This window comes from Hippocampus bargibanti, linkage group LG16 (genome assembly GCF_051943395.1).
Source record: "Hippocampus bargibanti isolate YZ-2025 linkage group LG16, ASM5194339v1, whole genome shotgun sequence".
NCBI classification, from domain to species: Eukaryota; Metazoa; Chordata; class Actinopteri; order Syngnathiformes; family Syngnathidae; genus Hippocampus; species Hippocampus bargibanti.
In genome coordinates, this window is record NC_142749.1 from 2,925,829 (window position 1) to 2,946,004 (window position 20,176).

Below are 20,176 nucleotides of genomic sequence, written 5' to 3' on the forward strand. Positions count from 1 at the left end.
AGAGCCGTGCTTGAAGGAGACAGCAGTACCACATCATCTGCAAAAAGGAGAAATGCTGGACTGAGGCCACTAAAACGGACAACTTCAACGCTTCGACCGCACCTAGAATTTCTGTCCATAAAGCTTATGAACAGCATTGGCGACATAGAGTAGCATTAACATTGATGGAGCCCCACCATCACTGGAAATGACTTTGACTTTTGCCTGCAATGCAAACCAAACCCTGAAATCAGCCCTATAAATCAGCCCTATAAACAGCCTGTATTAGGGGTTAGTGTACCCCACACTCCCGAAGCACGCCACACAGAATCCTCTGAAGGACACGGTCAAATCCCTTTTCCAAGCAAGTCAACAAAGCAAATGTAGACTGGTTGGGCAATATCTTATGTACTCTCGAGGACCCTGCTAAAAGTGTAGAGCTGGTCCACTGTTCCACGGCTGGGACGGAAACCACACAGCTCCTCAATCTGAGGCGTGACTTCCTGATGGACCCTTCCCTCCACAACCCATGAATACACCGTACCAGCGAGGCCGTGGGGTCTGATTCCTCTGGAGTTGGAACACATCCTGGTGTCCCCGCTTTTAAAAAAAAGTGGACCATCAACCCGGTCTGCCTGTGGCACTCTCCCCGATGTTGCAGAGCCATGTCAACCAAGACAGCCCCACAAATCCAGAGCCCCAAGGAACTCGGGCGCATCTCATCCAACCTTCGGGTCATGCCAGTGACAAGCTTTTGAAACACATCAGTGCCTTCACCCACAGAGATCTGTGAGCCTTTCTCACGGTCCCCAGACTGTGCTTCCTCCAACGAAGGCCTATTGGTTATATTCTACCTACTCGCTTTCAACGTCCTGAGTGAAGGTCAGCAGCACTATCCTACTGTACACAGTGTTAGTGGTGCACTGCTTCCCCTCCTGAGAGACCGTATGGTGGATTCGGACTCAATGTCCCCCATCTTCCCGCGGGACAGTCTGAAAAGTTCTGCCGGTAGGAGGTTTCCTTCTGACAGGGAGAATCCGCTAGATTCTACAGACACACCCTCAAAATGTGTCTGCCAGGTCTGACCAGAATCTTCCTCAGCATCGTAGCCAACTCAACACCAGGTGGTGATCAGTTGACATCTCCGCCGTTCTCTTCACCCGAGTGTCCAAAACATGAGACCGCAAATCCACAACCACAAAGTGAATCATGGTACTGCAGCCAAGGGTATTCTGGTGCCAAGTGCATATATGAACACCCTTATCTTTGAACAAGGTGTTCATTTTTAACAATGTGTGTCGAGCATAGAAGTCCAATAACAAAACACCATTCTGGTTCTGATCTGAGGGGAGGGAGGCCGTTATTCCCAATCATGCCACTCTCATTGCCCACATGAGCATTGAAACCCTTCAGCAGAACAAATGAGTCCCCGGCAGAAGTACCCCCTCCAAGGACACCAAAAAGGATGGGAAGACTGAGTTGCTGTTTAGTGCATTACGCACAAACAACTCATCCCCCCACCCGAAGGTGGAGGTAGGCAACCCTCTCGTCTACTAGGGTGAACCCCAATGTACAGGCAGTGAGCTGGTGGGCGATGAGTATGCCAACACTTGCTTTAAGCCTTGTGGAAGAGAGTCCCACCTCCTCTCGAGAGAACCCGAACCCTCGCTGTGTTTGGAAGCGAGTCTGACTATATCTAGTCAGACTTTTCTACCTCAGACAGCTCGAGCTCCTTCCCTCCAAGAGAGGTGACATTCCATTTCCCTAGAGATAGCTTTTATAGCTGAAGACCAGAGCACTAGGGTCTACGGCCCCACTCACATTTCACTCAACCTCCCATTGGTGGTGTGCCCTTCAGAAATGGGACGTTGCCTCTTCAAACTGAGACTGACTGCAACATGGGTGAAGGCCTGGCCACCAGGCACATTGGTGTAAATGTGTCAAAAGTAACCCTGCTTGCAATACCACAAGTGGCTGTATGATGAGGAATAATATTTCTTTTCTCTCTATAGAGGTAATTTCCTCCCCACCATCACTGACAAGTACATTAATGAATGTAACTTTGACATGGTGAACAACACTTACTGCCCAATCTTCAAAGTGGGAGATGTCGTACGTTATGCACAGCAAAACTTCACCAAACTTGCAGACAAGGTAACATACACTATCTACATTTGGATTGGATTGGATTGGATCGGATTTGCCTTTATTAGTCTCACAGTGGAGAAATTTCCCTGTCACATTGCTCACAAACATAATTTAACCATTTGCATAACTTATCAACATGTGTGTACAAAGAATACAAATACCTCACATGGAATTTCCAATAAAATAATTCATTAATTTTCAATTCCGCCTATCCTGATGAGGGTCGTGGGGTTGCTGGAGACTGTCCTAGCCTTGTTCGTACAGTAGGCGGGGGAAACCCTGTACCGGTTGCCAGCCAATCGCAAGGCACACCGAGATAAACCATCCATGGTTACACTCAGATCAAGGGACAATAAAATTGGAGTGTTCAATTAGCCTACCGGGTGGCCCGGTAGTCGAGTGGTTAGCACACCGGCTTCACAGTGCAGAGGTCGCTGGTTCGCGTCCCAGTCCGGCCTCCCTGTGTGGAGTTTGCATGTTCTCTTATAAAACAATTAAAACAACATTGTTTCCCGGACCCGCGTGGGTTTACCCGCTGAACACAGCGAAAAGAGACTTTCTCACATGCCCTGTTCCATGTAAATCCACGTCAATTCCAAACAGAGGCAGTTCCACGTCCGCATCAGCACTCTGCGTCGAGGCTCCTTTCTTCTCATCACGGACTCCTCAGGCCATGCATCAATCCGGCCGCACACTCTCCAACAGCACTGACCTTTCTGCTGAAAAAAAGCGGGGCTGTGAAAATGCTGAACATTACAGGCAGAAAACAGCACAATCACCCCAGAGCGTCCAGCGATAACAGTCAAATGTCACAGACCTTCCTCTGAATTAAAAAAAAACGGTGGCACATCCGTGCTGCGGAAAAGGTGCTATGGCGCACCACAGTCTCCTCCTTGATTAATATCATGGCCAGAAATGCTAAAAAGCAATCCGCATCCGTTTCACACGACGCACAACATCACAAAGTTAGAAAAAAAAACACAAGGACAACACAAAAACAACAAAAAAAGCTAAAAAAAAATCAAAGCTCGTAAAAGCACTTGCCAACCAGCTGCCTACTTGGACTTAGTATCGTCGTCAAAAAAACTGCTAAGTGGCACTATACAGTTCCATTTTGGCTACTGATGAAAAGAGTTCAAAGAGTTCAAAGAGTTAATGGCTTGGGGGAAGAAGCTGTTTAAATGTCTGCTGGATTTGGTGTGCATGGATCGGTAGCGCCTGCCTGAGGGGAGTAGCTGGAAAAGGTGGTGGGCAGGGTTTGGAGGGTCCAGTAGGATTTTCCGCGCCCTAGTTTGGATTCTTGCAGTGTGCAAGTCCTCGAGAGTGGGTAGGGCGGTGCCAATGATTTTTATATATTATATTTATATATTATATTTTATATATGGAGGACATTGATTCGTTGTGGCGACCCCTGAGGGGAAAAGCCGAAAGGAAAAGAAGATATATATATATATATATAAAATCTCTTTTCGTCAATGGATGCTACAGCTGCGTCTTTGCTTTCAACATTTAACTTGTAGTCGACGTGCACATTCCATCCACCATTGGACTTTACTGTAAATAAATAAAAATAACAAATAATATGACAACACAAAGACACAGAGTCATTCTTTCTTCAGGACTTGCTGTACCCTCTTTGTGATGACATGAAGAAGTTCTAGATGAAAGAGGAGAGGATCAAAGCATCCATTTCAGCAGTGGATCAGGGACGTCATGGTGGAATTTGCACGTCTACTATAAGTTGTCATATTGTCTTTGTTTTGTCATATTATTTAATTAGTTTTTTTTGTTCTTTTGACTTCGCGAGTGGCTGCCTTTCCAGCAGCCCATGTATTTTGTATTTCTACTTTCATTCCATTCATCACTTTGCTGCTGTGAAATGTAAATGTCTCCACTGAGACTAATGAAGGCAAATCCAAATCCATATATATAATAAAAAAATCCTCGTCTCACCCCTCATGGGTGGTGTCTGTCGCTCATTTAACTCGGGTCCTCTACCAGAGGTTGGCCATTACGATCTTGTCAGTCTGTATAGGGAAGTCCCACAGGATCTTTGCTCGGTCATGTTCTACTACCTTTGGAGGTGTTTCCCATTTTGACCTTGGGGTTTCCAGTCCATACTCCGCACAGATGTTTCGAAAGACTATGCCAGCACCTGGTTATGCGCTCCATGTAGGCTTTCCCTGCCAGCATCTTACACCCTGCATTTATGTGTTGGATTGTCTCAGGTGCCTCTTTGCACAACCTACACCTTGGGTCTTGCCTAGTGTGGTATATCCCTGCTCCTGAGCAACCAGGATGAGTGCCTCTGTGCTGTCCTTTAGGCCAGCCCTCTCTAGCCTCTGATAGGACTTCTTGAGATCAGCCACTTCTGTTATGGTTCGGTGGTACATCCCATGTAGGGGATTTTCCTCCCATGATTGTCCCTCTTCCAGCACCTCATCCTCTGTTCCCCATTGTCTGAGACATTCTCTGGGTACATCATCCGTTGGAGCCTTCTCTTTGATGTATTCATGGAGCTTGGATGTTTGATCCTGGACAGTGGCTCTCACACTCACTAGTCCCCGGCCTCCTTCCTTACGGCTTGTGTACAGTCTCAGGGTGCTGGACTTGGGATGGAACCCTCCGTGCATGGTGAGGAGTTTTTGGGTCTTAACATCCGTGGTCTTAATCTCTTCCTTTGGCCACCTTATTATTCCTGCAGGGTATCTGATCACTGGAGGGGCATAGCTGTTTATTGCCCGGGTCTTGTTCTTGCCATTGAGCTGGCTTCTGAGGACTTTCCTCACCCGCTGGAGGTATTTGGTCATAGCCGCTTTCCTTGTTGCTAGTTCGAGGTTGCCATTGGCCTGTGGTATACCAAAGTACTTGTAGCTGTTTCCAATGTCTGCTATTGTTCCTTCAGGGAGTGAGACCCCTTCAGTGTGGACTACCTTGCCCCTCTTACCACCATCCGACTACATTTCTCCAGCCCGAATGACATCCCGATATCACTGCTGTAGATCCTGGTTGTGTCCCTTTCGCTCTTAGCATACAGCTTTATGTCATCCATGTAGAGGAGGTGACTGATCGTAGCTCCATTTCTGAGGCGGTATCCATAGCCTGTCTTGGTGATTATCTGGCTGAGGGGGTTCAGTCCTATGCAGAATAGCCATGGGGAGAGTGCATTACCTTGGTATATGCCACATTTGATGGACACTTGCGTTCGTGGCTTGCCATTGGCTTCAAGTGTGGTTTTCCACATCCTCATCGAGTTTGCAACGAAGGCTCTCAGGGTCCTGTTGACCTTATACAACTCCTAGCATTCAGTGATCCCTGTGTGTGGCATCAAGTCATATGCTTTCTTGTAATCAATCCAGGCTGTGCACAGGTTGGTATGTCGGGACTTGCAGTCTTGTGCAACTGTTCTGTCAACCAGCAGCTGATGTTGGGCACCTCTAGTATCTCTACCAATGCCTTTCTGTGCTTTGCTCATGTATTGATCCATGTGTCCACTCATGTTAGCCGCAATTATGCCTGACATGAGATTCCATGTTGTGGAGAGACAGGTTATTGGTCCATAGTTGGAAAGAACTGCACCCTTTGAGGAATCCTTCATGATCAGGATTGTTCGCCCTTCGGTTAGCCATCCTGGGTGAGTCCCATCCATCAGCAACTGGTTCATTTGTGGTGCTAGGCGCTCGTGGAGTGATGTGAGTTTCTTTAGCCAGTAGGCGTGGGCCACGATGTCATTTTCAAAAGGCGTATTGCCAAGTGCAGGTAGACTTGAATTTCCATTGAATAATACACCAACAAGCGTTATGCGCTAAAATGCTCAACATAAGGAAATGTGCCAATCGTGAAGAAAAAGTCCTCATCCCATTCCGTATGAAAGTAATATGTTTTTGCCTTCTTACTTGGTCCAGCTTTCTCACTCATTTTGATCACCATATGTTTTAGCAAGGTCTTAAAATCTGAGGTAATTCGCTGACTAGCTTGTAAATTTTGCTGCGCTGAGCGCCGTTGTTTCCGCGTGCGCGGTGACCTATAGGTCAAAATTTAGTTGTCATCTGAATGGTTGCCCTGTATGTCAATCAAGTGACGGGACATAGGCTGACAAATGTTTTTTTTTCTTTTACTGTCACGCTGCGATCAACCAGTTATACCTCCGCGATCGACATCGCCATCGACGTAATGAGCACCCCTGGGCTACTGGAACAAAGCGTAGATGGATGAGATGCGATAGCATGGCCCTGTTGGAATGCTACTATTCAAGCAACCCTAGTCAAAGGGGTTACATGTGGAGAATGGGAGCTGAATGGTTACTTCGTAACCCACAGTCACGGTTGACCACGAAACAACTAGTAGTTCAGTGTTCCAATATCCACAAACGGCAATTGCTATCACAACTTGAGATTGATGAGGTAGAACACAAATTCCGAGGTGAAGGGCTCCAGGCTGCGACATCAGAGGAAGAGGTTCAACCAGAGATTGGGAGGCAAGCTCCAATGAATGATGAGATCGGGAAGCCAGCCCCAATGAATGAAATACTGAGAGAAGCAGCAACTGACCTGAGAGATAAGATCATGGCAAGAATGAAAACTGGGCAACTAAGAAACCGATTACAATGGCTATGTAAAGTACCACCTGAAAGTCTCATGGAAACTGTGAATGCAGCACTGAGAACGATCCCGACCGGAACGATCACGGAAACCAATGAGCTGATGTACGCTTCAGCATCAGTGATCCTAGAGATGCTTGGCTAAAAGAGCAACCGTGAGAGCCACAAAATTCGTTACCCACCATGGAAAAGACGGTTGGAGGCTAAGATCAAGGCGGCCCGGAAAGATGTGAGTCAGTTGACGGAGACCCAGAGAGGTGTGAATAAAAGGCCAATACCCAAGAGGTACATGCAGATAACCATACCTGAAGCACTCGATGCGTTGCTTTGTGTAAGCGGGTTCGGTAAATGATACAACTTCTGGATAGAGTTGAGGTTCTTTATTAGGACAGCTGTGTTGGTTGGAGGGAGAAGGCAATTGACATGTGTCGCTCTCGTAGGCTCTCATCAGACTGACTTGGAGCAGCGCGCATGCACCTTTGATCTAAAGCCAGGCATCACTAGTAGAACATGCAAATACGATTTGCTCATATCATTACATCTCCCTTTCTTAATGGAATTCTTTACTTTTAACAAATGTAATGAATTTAATTATGTCATTAATTAGCAACCTTAAACTTGAATAAAGTATTTCTAAATTTTGCAACAATAAATGAAACATTCACATCATTTTTTTTTCACCATGATCACTTAGAAAAACATGTTAAATGGTTTCAATCAGTCTCTCAGGTGGTTTCACTTTCCTTGAGGATTTTCGGATAGCATGTCCTGGATTTAGAGGTGTTACAACAGTCTCTGTTACAGAGACTGTAACAGTCGTCGCTTCAAAAGAGGAACGATGAAAGTGTTACAGACTATATCATCAAAGCCGAAACCGCCATCACAGCACTCCGAAATGCAGGTGAAACTTTGGGAGATGGACTACTTGTTGCCATGGTATTAAAAGGACTACCAGCAAGTTTCAAGCCATTCACAATCCATGTAGCGCATTCAAATGATGAAATCAAGTTTGCAGATTTCAAGACGAAGCTACGGAGTTTTGAAGCCACTGAGAAATTGAACACTGAGTCAGGGGACAGTGTGATGAAGACACAGGGTCGGAGTGGACGACAAACCACCAAAACCAACACCCGTGACCAGCACAGTGATGACACAAGCATAGTGTGTTTCAAGTGTGTTATCAAAGGCCACATAGCAAGAGAATGTCGACAGAAGACATGGTGCAGTCATTGCAAAAGCAAGACACATAAAGACGCAACGTGCATGCGTAAGGACAAGGACAGACGAGATGACGCCAGTAAAGCGTCAGAAGACGGCGACACCGACATCGTGCTCAAGATGAAGGACGGCGAGGCCAGATCCAGGGAGCAGTTGGGTCGCGACATCAGAGAGAGAGGATTGATGGTGGACACAGGAGCCACTTCGCATATCATCACTGATGTGAACATGTTCAAGAATTTCGACAGCACGTTCAAACCGGAAAGACACCGCGTGGAGCTGGCGGACGGCACACAATGCAGCGGAGTCGCACATAAAAGGGGAGATGCTGAGGTCTCTTTGATGACATCAAAGGACAAAGACATAAAGCAACGCTGAGAGACGCTTTATACATTCCTTCATACCCCCAAGACATTTTCTCTGTAAAGAAGGCAACCACCAACGGGGCAACAGTGATATTTAAAGAAGGTAAAAATTCACTGATTACGAAAGGTGGGACAAAATATGGTATACATGTGTATGGAAAGTTGTACTATTTGCATATTGAGAAAGAGACACAGATAAATGAAACAGATGAAAACACATATTATGGCATGAGATTACAGCCTAAGACTAGTGAGGTCTTTCAAGAGCCAGGTGGAAAACATAGACTATGGAGAGACATTTTCACCAACAGCCAATCAAACAGGTATAAGAGTGGTGCTTCAAAAAGCAACTCTGGAAAATGGAGAAAAGAATGATGGTCTAGTTTACAAAATAGAAAAATCACTTTACGGTTTCAAGCAATCTGGCCGAAACGGGAACAAGGTCTTACATGATTATTTAACCGATAATGAGTATAAGCAAAACCCAGGTGATTATTGTATGTATGCCAAAGAGTCAAGAAGTGACAAGGTAATCAAAATCATATGGGATGGTGATTTCATTATTGATGACTACCAAACAATTGTGTTTAAATGTGAAATGTGTAAGACAGAGTTCACATGTGTAAGACAGAGTTCACATTGTTCTGTTTATCTTGGTTTACATTACAGCAAACTGAGTATAAGTGGGGGTGTTGAGAAAGTTAGATTGTATCCTCATTTTATGTAATGCTGTAATACTGAACTGATCTGGCAACCTAGCCACGACGGGACATCACGTGACTTGACAGCGATAAAAGCCAGTTTGTGGGTATATGTTTTGGACTTCTCGTACGACGATGAACGCAGTGGTTGCTGTCTGTGCTTCGGCAAATAAATATCCCACTTCTGACACCATGCGTTGCTTTGTGTAAGCGGGTTCGGTAAATGATACAACTTCTGGATAGAGTTGAGGTTCTTTATTAGGACAGCTGTGTTGGTTGGAGGGAGAAGGCAATTGACATGTGTCGCTCTCGTAGGCTCTCATCAGACTGACTTGGAGCAGCGCGCATGCACCTTTGATCTAAAGCCAGGCATCACTAGTAGAACATGCAAATACGATTTGCTCATATCATTACACTCGAAACTGCCAAACAAAGGCTCCAGGCCTTGTCCAGTCGCCGAAAGAGGTACACGAAAGACAATGAGGCCAGAAGAATAAACAGGCTGTTCGGAACACAACCTGCGAAAGTGTACGCGCAGTGGCAGGGTTATAACAGCAGAGCAGAGCCTCCAAGCCTGGAACCTGAAAGATACTGGAAAGGCATATGGGAGAAGGAGGTCGCACATAACAGAAGTGCACAATGGCTGGTGACTCTGAAAAAGGAGCACAGCAACCTCCCTGAACAGAACCCAGTTACCATCACAGCGGCAGACATACAAGAAAGAGTCCCAGGTATGAAAAACTGGACGGCACCAGGCCCGGATATGGTCCACACCTACTGGCTAAAGAAACTCACAGCACTCCACGAGCGCCTAGCAGCACAAATGAACCCGTTGCTGATGAATGGGACTCACCCTCGATGACTAACCAAAGGGTGAACAATACTGATCATCAATATCAATACTTGATTGATCAATACTTGGTTGATCAATACTCAAAGGGTGCAGTTCCTTCCAACTATCGGCCAATAACCTGTCTCCACAACATGGAAACTCATGTCAGGCATCATTGGACACATGGATCAATACATGAGCAAAGCACAGAAAGGCATTGGTAGAGATACCAGAGGTGCCAAACATCAGCTGCTGGATGACAAGGTTAACAGGACTCTGAGAGCCTTCGTTGCAAACTCAATGAGGATGTGGAAAACCACACTTGAAGCTAATGACAAGCCACTAACGCAAGTGCCCATCAAATGTAGCATATATGAAGGTGATGCACTCTTCCCACTGCTGTTCTGCATAGGACTGAACCCCCTCAGCCAAATAATCGCCAAGACAGGCTATGGATACCGCCTCAGAAATGGAGCTACGATCGGCAGACGACAAAGAGTGAGTGCGAAAATGGATAGAAAACACAGTGAAATTTGGACTTGTTTCAACTTTATTGATAGTTCAAAGGCAGAGTGTAAACTGCATGGATAAAATATCCCATCAACCTGGAAGTTCGTCATTCATAATTTCAAGGCTAGCCACGGATGGTTTGAGAACTTTAAGTGTCGTACAGGGCAGGGTAGGACAGGGCAGGGTAGGACACTATGTACAGAAGTACATAGTGTCATTCGTCATGGTGAGGCAGCCAGTTCTGACGATAAAGCTACCAAAGCTTACAAGGAATCATTCCTCAATATGTCTGTCTAAGCTCTCAGTCGTACAGGAGTGGTCCATCGATGAAAAGGTTTCTTCAGACGTCATCTGTAAAGTACAGATGACGGCTGAAGAAACCTTTTCATCATTCCTCAATATGGTGGAAGAAGAAGGCTACCTTCCTCATCAATTGCTGATGAAACCGGCCACTCCATTCCATCAAGCCTTCAACGACATTCACAAAGGTAAATAAAAATACTTTATTATGTAGTACAGTTTATTTCTTTAATTACAATACCATAGGACATTTATTAGAAATAAAATAAGGTATATTTTTGTGTAGTTTTAAGGGACAACCGACGTCTCCAGACAAGTTGTGTCCATAATTTGTAAAATCGCTTCAAATGACTTCTACTGAGCGTATTTTACAAAGATTCCACCGCATATGGCTATATTTTATGTTTTAAGACTCGCGCTGAATATTCCAGAAGTCTTGTTTTTGAGTTGGTGACGAGTCCTCACCCTACGTCACTGAAGGCCCCTAACCGAGAAAGGACACACCTTGCAACACCTCAATGCATTTTGCGGTACTTTGTTTGGTCTGAAAACTTCGTGTTGATCCGTGTTGATGGTGAATCATGTGTTGCGCCAAGACTTCTACAGTGTATTTTATGTTCGCTTAAAAAACGACCCAAGACACAACATCCGCGGAACTTTGTCGCACTCTTCTGCCTTTTTTTTTGGGCACTGTGAGTTCTAAAGAGTTCGTCACTACATTTCTCTCCAGATGCATCAAAATGACCGTAATAAATTCTTTCATCGATAGCAAACATGTATGCTTTCCTCTTTAGAACTATTTGAATAATATTCATATGTGGATGAGTAACAAGAAAGCATCTTTTCCGAATATGCAGCCATTGTTTTGATTCTCAAGCAAGGTGTTAGAATTGGTTATATACACATGCTAAAACATCCTATGTTATTTCATTTCTACTTATTCTTATCAATTAGTAAGGCCATATATTCATGATTGTATCTAGCAGATGTCCTTTGATCACGCAATGTATTTTGCGGTACTTTATTTGGTCTGAAAACTTCGTGTTGATCCGTGTTGATGGAGAAATTAGAAGGAAAACACATAAATAACGCGATGGTGAATCCTTGTGTGTTGTGACAAAAATGTTGAGCCATTTCCACACGAAAGATTGTCGCCATCGTCTGCCTTTTTTTTGGGTGCGACACCCCCCACCCTGTGGCCTCAAAATGACACGAAATAAATTCTTTAATCAATTGCAAACATGTATGCTTTCTTCTTCAGAACTATTTCAATCATATTCATAACTGGATGAGTAACAAGAAAGCATCTTCTCTGAATTTGAAGCCATTGTTTTGATTCTCGAGCAAGACAAGACGTCTTGGTGTGACACCACGAACAAGGGGGCGGGACCTTCTGAAACTGGCCACTTCCGGTTTCGATTTTTTTAAAGTCATTTTTATTGGTGTTTTTCATTTGACTAAAAATATCATAGTGCATGTTTTGGGTATTTTAGATGCTATAAAACATTTTTCTGATGTCAGTTAGGAAACAAAAAAGTGATGTCGGTTGTCCTTTAAATCTAGTGTGTGCAAACCTCATAGCACAGTAAGAACACTACAACCCAATTTGGATTGGATTTGCCTTTATTAGTCTCGCAATGGAGAAATTTACATTTCACATCAGCAAAGGGATGAAATTGATGTTTTTTGATTGATTTATTAACAGTCTTTCAAATGTGAAAAAAGCCCTTATCAGTTCATAAATTTGTCTCAAGGAATATGCAAGATATGGCATTTACATACGATTTTGCAGATATTGGGAGGAGGAAATGTAAATAGATTAAAATAACATACGCACTGTGATTTATCAAGATTGCGTCTGTTTTTAATAAGTTTCAATCAAAAGTGGAAAGTTAAAGAAATCAACATTTATTGAAAAAAGGAATCACATTCAACATTCAATACATATTGTTACACAACAAAATACTCAAGCTCAATAATATCTACTTGTGTTAAACTCCGCAAAATCATGGATGGATTCTCCTGACCGCGCACTCGACAAACTCGCCACGGAGGCGCTCGCTCGCCCTGATGCGCAAACAGTACACGTGTATCGTTGCCAAGCACACAAACATAGGCTACCTACAGTTGAAATTTGCATACTCGGCACAGCAGCCAATCAGAAGCTTGCTTCCTGCTTCGGACTTTCCCAGGACGCTTGAGAAAGTCCGAAGCAAAGTCGTGCGTTTGCATATCATTTTCCAAAGTAGATGCACAGAACCTTAGCCCCAGAAGAAAGATTCAAAAGAAGCTAACAAAATTCGTGTCGCTATAAAAAGTAAAGTTACATTACACCGTGACTGTAAAGTGTACATGAGAGTTATGAAAGGCGCTCAGTGGCCCGTAGGAGACAACGCAACGCAACAACGCATTGTGCACAAAGACGGCAAAAGACAACTGCAATAAAACCTTCGGCCATGGATATATTCCGTAAATTAAGCAACGTAGCGTTTGTGGTAGATACAGCCTTAATTTAAGAAAAACCTATATACTTTGCGACAATGTTTTTTTTGCGATTTCTCGTCTTGTCTTTCTTTATGGCCGGGCAGGCAACTTTCAGAGTTGTCTGACTTGTCCGCTAACATTTTCAGACTATCAGACACTGTTTTTACTATAATTTGGACAAGTTCGGCGGGCCGGATTAAAAAGCCCAATGGGCCGTATGTGGCCTGCGGGCCGTATTTGTCCATGTCTGATATAGGGCCTAGACTACCAGTAAGATTTTAGTTTACTGGCAAAGTTTCTTGGATAAGAAGCGAAACGTCCGACACCTTCAAAGAAGTACAGATGACGGCTGAAGATACCTTTTCATCGATGGACCACTCCTGACGACTGAGAGCTTACACAGACATATTCTCGAGCAAGACATCTTGGCATTACACCATGAACAAGGGGGCGGGACCTTCTCAACCTGGCCACTTCCGGGTTCAATTTGAAGTAGTTTTTGGACACTTTAAGTCATTTTTATTTGTATTTTGCATTTGACTAAAAATATCATACTGAGTGTTTTGGGTATTTTAAATGCTATAAAACGTTTTTCCTGATGTCAGTTAGGAAACAAAAAAGTGATGTCGATTGTCCTTTAAGGCTTAGAAAATTATCCTGGCAACAACTTTGGACATCTCAATCCACAAAAGTGCAGTGTTAGAAACAGCAAGGATACTGTGCACAACCCTTTAGATTCCTATCCTCTGGTAGAGGACAAGCGCTGAATGGGGGACAAACACCACCTGAAGGGCGAGACGAGGATTTAATTGAAAAAAAAATCCACATTATACTCTGCAATTGGCGGGCAACCAATTCATGGTTTACCCCGCCTACCTACTACTGCTTGAAGGCAACTAGGATAGGGTCCAGCATGTCACGTGACCTATGTGACATCGACTCAGTGGTCATGTCATGACTTTACTATCTTTGAGGAAAAGATGGACACTATCCCACAGATGCTACTTAGCAGTGCACATCCAGTGGATTTAGTGGTGAGTATACGCAGAGCTTACTGAAAAAAAAAGGATGTAATATGTAATATTACGTTCCACCATGATGTCCCTGATCCACTGGTGGAAAGACGCTTTTATCTTCTCATATTTCATCTAGAACTGCTTCATGTCATCACAAAGAGGGTACAGCAAGTCCTGAAGAATGAATGACTCTCGGTGTCTTTGTTTTGTCATGTTGTCTTTGTATTGTCATATTATTTGTTATTTAGTTTTTTTTTGTTCTTTTGACTTCAAGACGGCGCCGCGACAGTGGCTGCCTTTCCAGCAGCTCATGTATTTCTTTTTTCTACTTTCATTCCTTTCATCACTTTGCTGCTGTGAAATGTAAATTTCTCCACTGTGAGACTAATAAAGGCAAATCCAATCCAATCCAATATATTATACATGCATATACCCTGCATTACAAAACCTCTCTCTGTACCTGTTAGGATTTCATGGCATATATATGAACTTTTTTCCGGATGTGACCCCTTGTTAGGGAGGAGTGATCGGAATAAAGATTGGCTGGATGTGTGATTTGGACAAATCAGATGACCAATGCAACCCTTCATATTCATTTACCCGACTGGATGCGATGTCAGAGAAAAATGCTGTCTCACTTGGTTACAATTTCAGGTATTTAGATCCACGATATTGAATAGTAAAGTCTCGTTATATCGATATTCAAGGGAGTCCGAAAAAATATCGATATAACCGGGACTATCGATATATCCGAGCCTGTTTGCATGTAATTTTCTCTGTGCGTGCATAGAAATAGTATCGATATAACCGGGACTATCGATATAACCGGGACTATCGATATATCCGATATCGATATAACGAGACTTTACTGTATTAATAACAGAATCAAACTGAAAGAAGCATATTTACTGAGCTTTTTCAAAGTTCCTTCAAATAAAGAATTACATAAAATGTTATTTGAAATATGACTTGATTTGTCCATTCATTTATCCACTTTTTCTGATACAGGGTGACCCCAAAAAAAACAGGTCCATATTAATTAGTTTTGTTTTGTCCGAATGACATGAATCTTTGATCATAACTAGTTTATTATATTCAAAACATCACATCAAAAAAAAAACTAGTGTCTCCAGCACGTGTTCTAGATGGCATTTCTTGAGACGTAGCACGAAGTTGTCCATGACGTTCTGATACAAATGCAAGTCCAAATACAGAGGCTACCAAACCATTCCCTCTCAACACTTAACTACAGATAGATAATATATCTCCATAAAAGTTATGAATACAATGTATGACGAAGAGCTGTTGTGGCGAGTCCAAACATCATCAGAAATGAATTTGACTTACTGTCATTCATGCAGACAAAACCGCAATTGACCACACAGGCCAGGGGTTTCAGCACTTCCCAGAGAACTCCCTGAGGCACATGGTCGAATGCCTTTTCAAAGTCTACAAAACACATATAGGGTATTTGCCGGTCCCACTCTCTGGAATGACCTGCCACTGAACATTCGGCAAGCCCCCTCGCTACTCATCTTTAAAACCCATCTCAAAACTCACTTTTACTCTTTAGAATTCGACTCAGCATGAGTCCAACTTGATCTTGTTTTCACTCCAGTGCTTTCTACTATCTTTGTGACTGCTTTATTTACTGTATATGATAGTTGTCCATGTTAAGCCCTTTGTTACAGCTTCAGCTGTTGTTAATGCAATATGCCAGTGGACCCTCAGCTTCCTGACAGGACGGACACAACAGGTCAGACTGGGAAATATATCATCCACAACACGAACCACGAGCACTGGAGCCCCGCAGGGATGCGTCCTCTCTCCATTGCTCTTCTCTCTCTACACGAACGACTGCACCTCAACGCACCCAGCTGTCAAATTCATAAAGTTCGCAGACGACACCACGGTCATCGGTCTCATCAAAGACGGCGACGAGTCTGCGTACCGACAACAAGTGGAGCAGCTGGAGCTCTGGTGCAGCCGTCACAACCTGGAGCTGAACACGCTCAAGACAGTTGAGATGATGGTGGACTTCAGGAAACATCCATCACCACAGCTACCCCTCACACTATCCAACTGCCTGGTGTCAACCGTTGAGACCTTCAAGTTCCTGGGAATCACAGTCTCCCAGGACATGAAGTGGGAGGTCAACACCAACTCTATCCTGAAAAAGGCCCAACAGAGAATGTACTTCCTGAGGCTGCTAAAGAAGCATGGCCTGCCACAGGAGGTGCTGCAACATTTCTACACGGCTGTCATCGAATCCATCCTGTGTTCTTCCATCACCGTTTGGTTCGGGGCCGCCACAAAAATGGACAAAATCCGACTTCAACGGACAGTTAGGACGGCGGAAAAAATCATTGGCACCGCCCTACCCACTCTCGAGGACTTGCACACTGCAAGAATCCAAACTAGGGCGCGGAAAATCCTACTGGACCCTCCGCACCCTGCCCACCACCTTTTCCAGCTACTCCCCTCAGGCAGGCGCTACCGATCCATGCGCACCAAATCCAGCAGACATTTAAACAGCTTCTTCCCCCAAGCCATTAACTCTCTGAACTCTTTCAACAGTAGCCAAAATGGAACTGTATAGTGCCACTTAGCAGTTTTTTTGACAACGATACTAGTGCAGCGTGTTCTACCGGAAACAAATTCCTTGTGTGTCCTACATACTTGGCAATAAAGATGATTCTGATTCTGATATGCATTGTATTGTATTTTCATGACCATAAGACGCAGCATATGTAACCCTCATATTATGTTGAAAAGAAATCAGTTTATGTTGTGGGTCATTTTTACTCATTTAAAGATCTGCACAAAACGGTCAAATAATTTGTGACATCAGTATCAACTGTTTCTGTGATGTTATTAACATACTTGCAAAGAGAGACAACATATTTTCTTATCCCATGATATGTTAGAATTGTTTTGAAGAAAGACAAAACAAAGGATATCCAGTGTTTCCGTCAATAAAAAACAGAAACAGGGAAAATTGACCAGTAACATAATATTAGGGTTGAAGGTGTTGTGTCATTTACAGGTGCTGTTTTTGTATTTAAAACACCAGGCATATTATATTACGGGATGCTGCCATGGTAAAAAAATACAATACCCTAAAAAGTATGTTAAAATGCATGCAGACGAGTATATTTTTTTTAAAAAGGCAGTGTGGTTGTACTTCATTGAAGTATTTAACAATGTACTCATGTTATTTCTTAATCAATCTTTGTCCATAAATCCATCAAGCTGTCTTCCGCACCCATCGTGTAATCCGCCGTATGTAGCTGTACCACATTGGTCATTGCCCTGATGGCAAGATGGCACCGTTTTGAGAAACCAAAAGCACCAAGCACCATGGATTCGTTGATGATTTCCATGCTAACTGATAGTTTGTAGTTGATCCTGTGTTTCGTAAGCATGTCTCTTAGTAGCTACCATTCACAATGAACATAAAATATATACACTTCCTGGGGGATGAGCATCTTATTTCACATCCACCTTCTTCTTCTTTTCCTTTTGGCTTTTCCCTTCAGGTGTCACCACAGCGAATCAGTGTCCTCCATCTAACCGTGTTTTGTGCATCCTCTTCTTGCACACCAGCTACCTTCATGTCCTCTTTCACTACATCTATAAAGCTCTTCTTTGGTCTTCTTCCTACTCCCAATTTGTTCACTCTCTCCTTAATGACCAAACCATCATAGTCTGTCATATCTGACTTTCTCTCAAAAACCTCTAATATCAGTTGTCACTGATAGAGTGTTTTTATACACATTCGTAAACATCCTATGTTATTTTCATGTTCGGTTTAGTACAACCTGTTATTTCATGTTTAGTTTAGTATAACCTATGTTATTTCATCTTTAGTTTAGTCTATATGGATGTATGTGGCTTATTAGTTAACTCGTTGCGTATGTAGGGTGTAACTGGTGATGTTCTTCAAGTCTAATGTTCTCCCAACCCCCCTTCCCGTCGTTTAGAGGCTTGGTCGAGATGATGTCATCGCTGCTGTTTGAGTAAAACTAGCTTGAAGGGGCGGGCTCTGCGCTCTTAGCTCCCCACACCGACTAGAGATGTTTAACTGCAGCTGAAATTGATCGTGGATTCTATGTGATATTAATACATTTATTTTGACTGATTTGTGCTGAACGGTGAGCTACAAAAGTTTCTTTGTCTGAGAGAAAGATCTTGAACAAAGGGGGTTGGGCGTGGGGCCATTTGAGCCGTTTGTGAGAGTGTGTGCATGTGAGTGCGTGCGCGTGTGTGTGTATGTGCATTCATTGTGTGTGTATGTGAGCGCGTCTCGTGTTTGGAGACGTTGACACAGCGGGAGTCTTCTTTGTGTTTGAGTTAACACTGTTGGTGTGTGCCTTACTGGGAAAGAGTTAACAGAAGCAATTTGTTGGTGAACTGTGGGATTGAGACAATGGGTGCAATCTTTTCTAAAAAAGCTCCAATTCACCGGGATATTGAATTCATGGCTAAAAAAATTCCAGGATATTCTTTACTGTAAGAAGTGGATGTAGCGTGGTGAATTCTCTTGTGCTTTGCAAGTTCAGCCATTGAAAGATATTATGTTTCGTTTGAAGTTCCAGGAGGCATCTGCGGTTGGCTGACCTCTACAGAAGATCCGTGCTGTGATTTTGGCGTGTGAAATATGGCTTAATCAAGCACGGATTAGAGAGAATGATCTTGAAGTGAAGCGAATTAAAAAAGAGGAGAATGCAATGTCTTCAAAAATGAGCTCTGACTATGAAACTGTGGCACGTTCCCGCCAAAAAAACGGAGCTCATGGCAGATGAACAGCAGCCATTGTTTCAGGCTACAGAAAGCCCCCATGGGAGGCCTGGGGGAGGGGCTGTGTGCTGCCCTGGGAGTGGTCCCTGGGGTGAACGAACAGCTCAGCCCCCCTCCTTATCTGCTCTGGGGGCGACGCCTCAGCCCTTCTGCTCCTCCCCTTCCCCCTCCTTCGCTGCTCTCAAGGAGAGGAAGGCCCCGGGGGAGCGAGTAGCCCCCCCGGTGGTGACTCCAACTGTGACTTGGGCAGACCAGAAACATGAAACGCTCATGACCCCCTCTGGGGGGATACGGTCATTGCAACCTGACTTTGCAGATCAATTTGCTTGTGGTAGTGATTGTGTTTCCTCACGTACCAGAAGCAAAGCGAATTGTTCGGAACAATTGTATCCGCTTGAACAATTGCATAATATTAGGATGAATGATGAAAGCGATTATGAAGTTTTTCCGCTTGTCCAAGTGGCTAATCTCAATGCCTATTTTCTATAGTCCTTGGTGTGACCGTGACGTAGCTGAAGCATGCAAAGGATTAGGTGATTTTGTTGAGAATGCGGAAAGCTGGACTGAGAATTTTGAGGAACTGTGTGCCTCTTATCAGCTGAATGGGCAAGAAACACTGAAGGTTCTCAGGAGATTTCTGGGGCATCATTAGAATCGAGTGAAAGGGTGTTATACTGGTAAGACTTCAACGGGATCAAACATGACGTATGAGGAGGTGGCAGTTCAGTTTGTGAGAACATCCAAAAATTGTGGAAAAAAATCACCAAACTTTGGCATGATTCAGCAATGTAGACAGCAATGTGGCGAAGATGTAAACATTTACAGGGGACGCCTTGAAAATGTTCTCAGAAACCACTGCTGTATTCCTGAATCTGCTGATGAGGATTCCATATATGCAATTTAAGCAAACATTTCTCCAGAATTTGATGCCGGAAATTGGGGATTTCATTCGCAAACATTATGTCCAACACCGGACTGGAAGGTTGGTTGATCTCATGGAGTGGGCTACACATCCCCAAGAAGTCGTGAGAAAAAAGTGGGGAAATGGTGTAGGGTCGCCGATGGAACAAGTGATGGCATCTGCCATGGTTGACATAATGGAGGACGTGTTGTACCAAGATTGGGTGAAGAGACGTTTGCCGCCCGACGATCGATGCTATAATTGTGGCGGTGTAGGGCATATTGCTCGACACTGCAAAAGAAAAAAAAATACACCGCAAAGG

At 43.8% G+C, this 20,176-nt stretch overlaps 1 protein-coding gene across 1 annotated transcript in view; it reads left to right on the forward strand.

Annotated features, from left to right (window-relative positions):
• Positions 1-20,176, forward strand: part of LOC148886116 (P2X purinoceptor 3-like) — a 79,882-nt gene that overhangs the window by 29,169 nt on the left and 30,537 nt on the right. Inside the window, 2 exon segments of the mRNA XM_089017439.1 lie at positions 1,992-2,133; positions 14,671-14,807. Coding sequence (XP_088873565.1) covers positions 1,992-2,133; positions 14,671-14,807 — 279 coding nt within the window.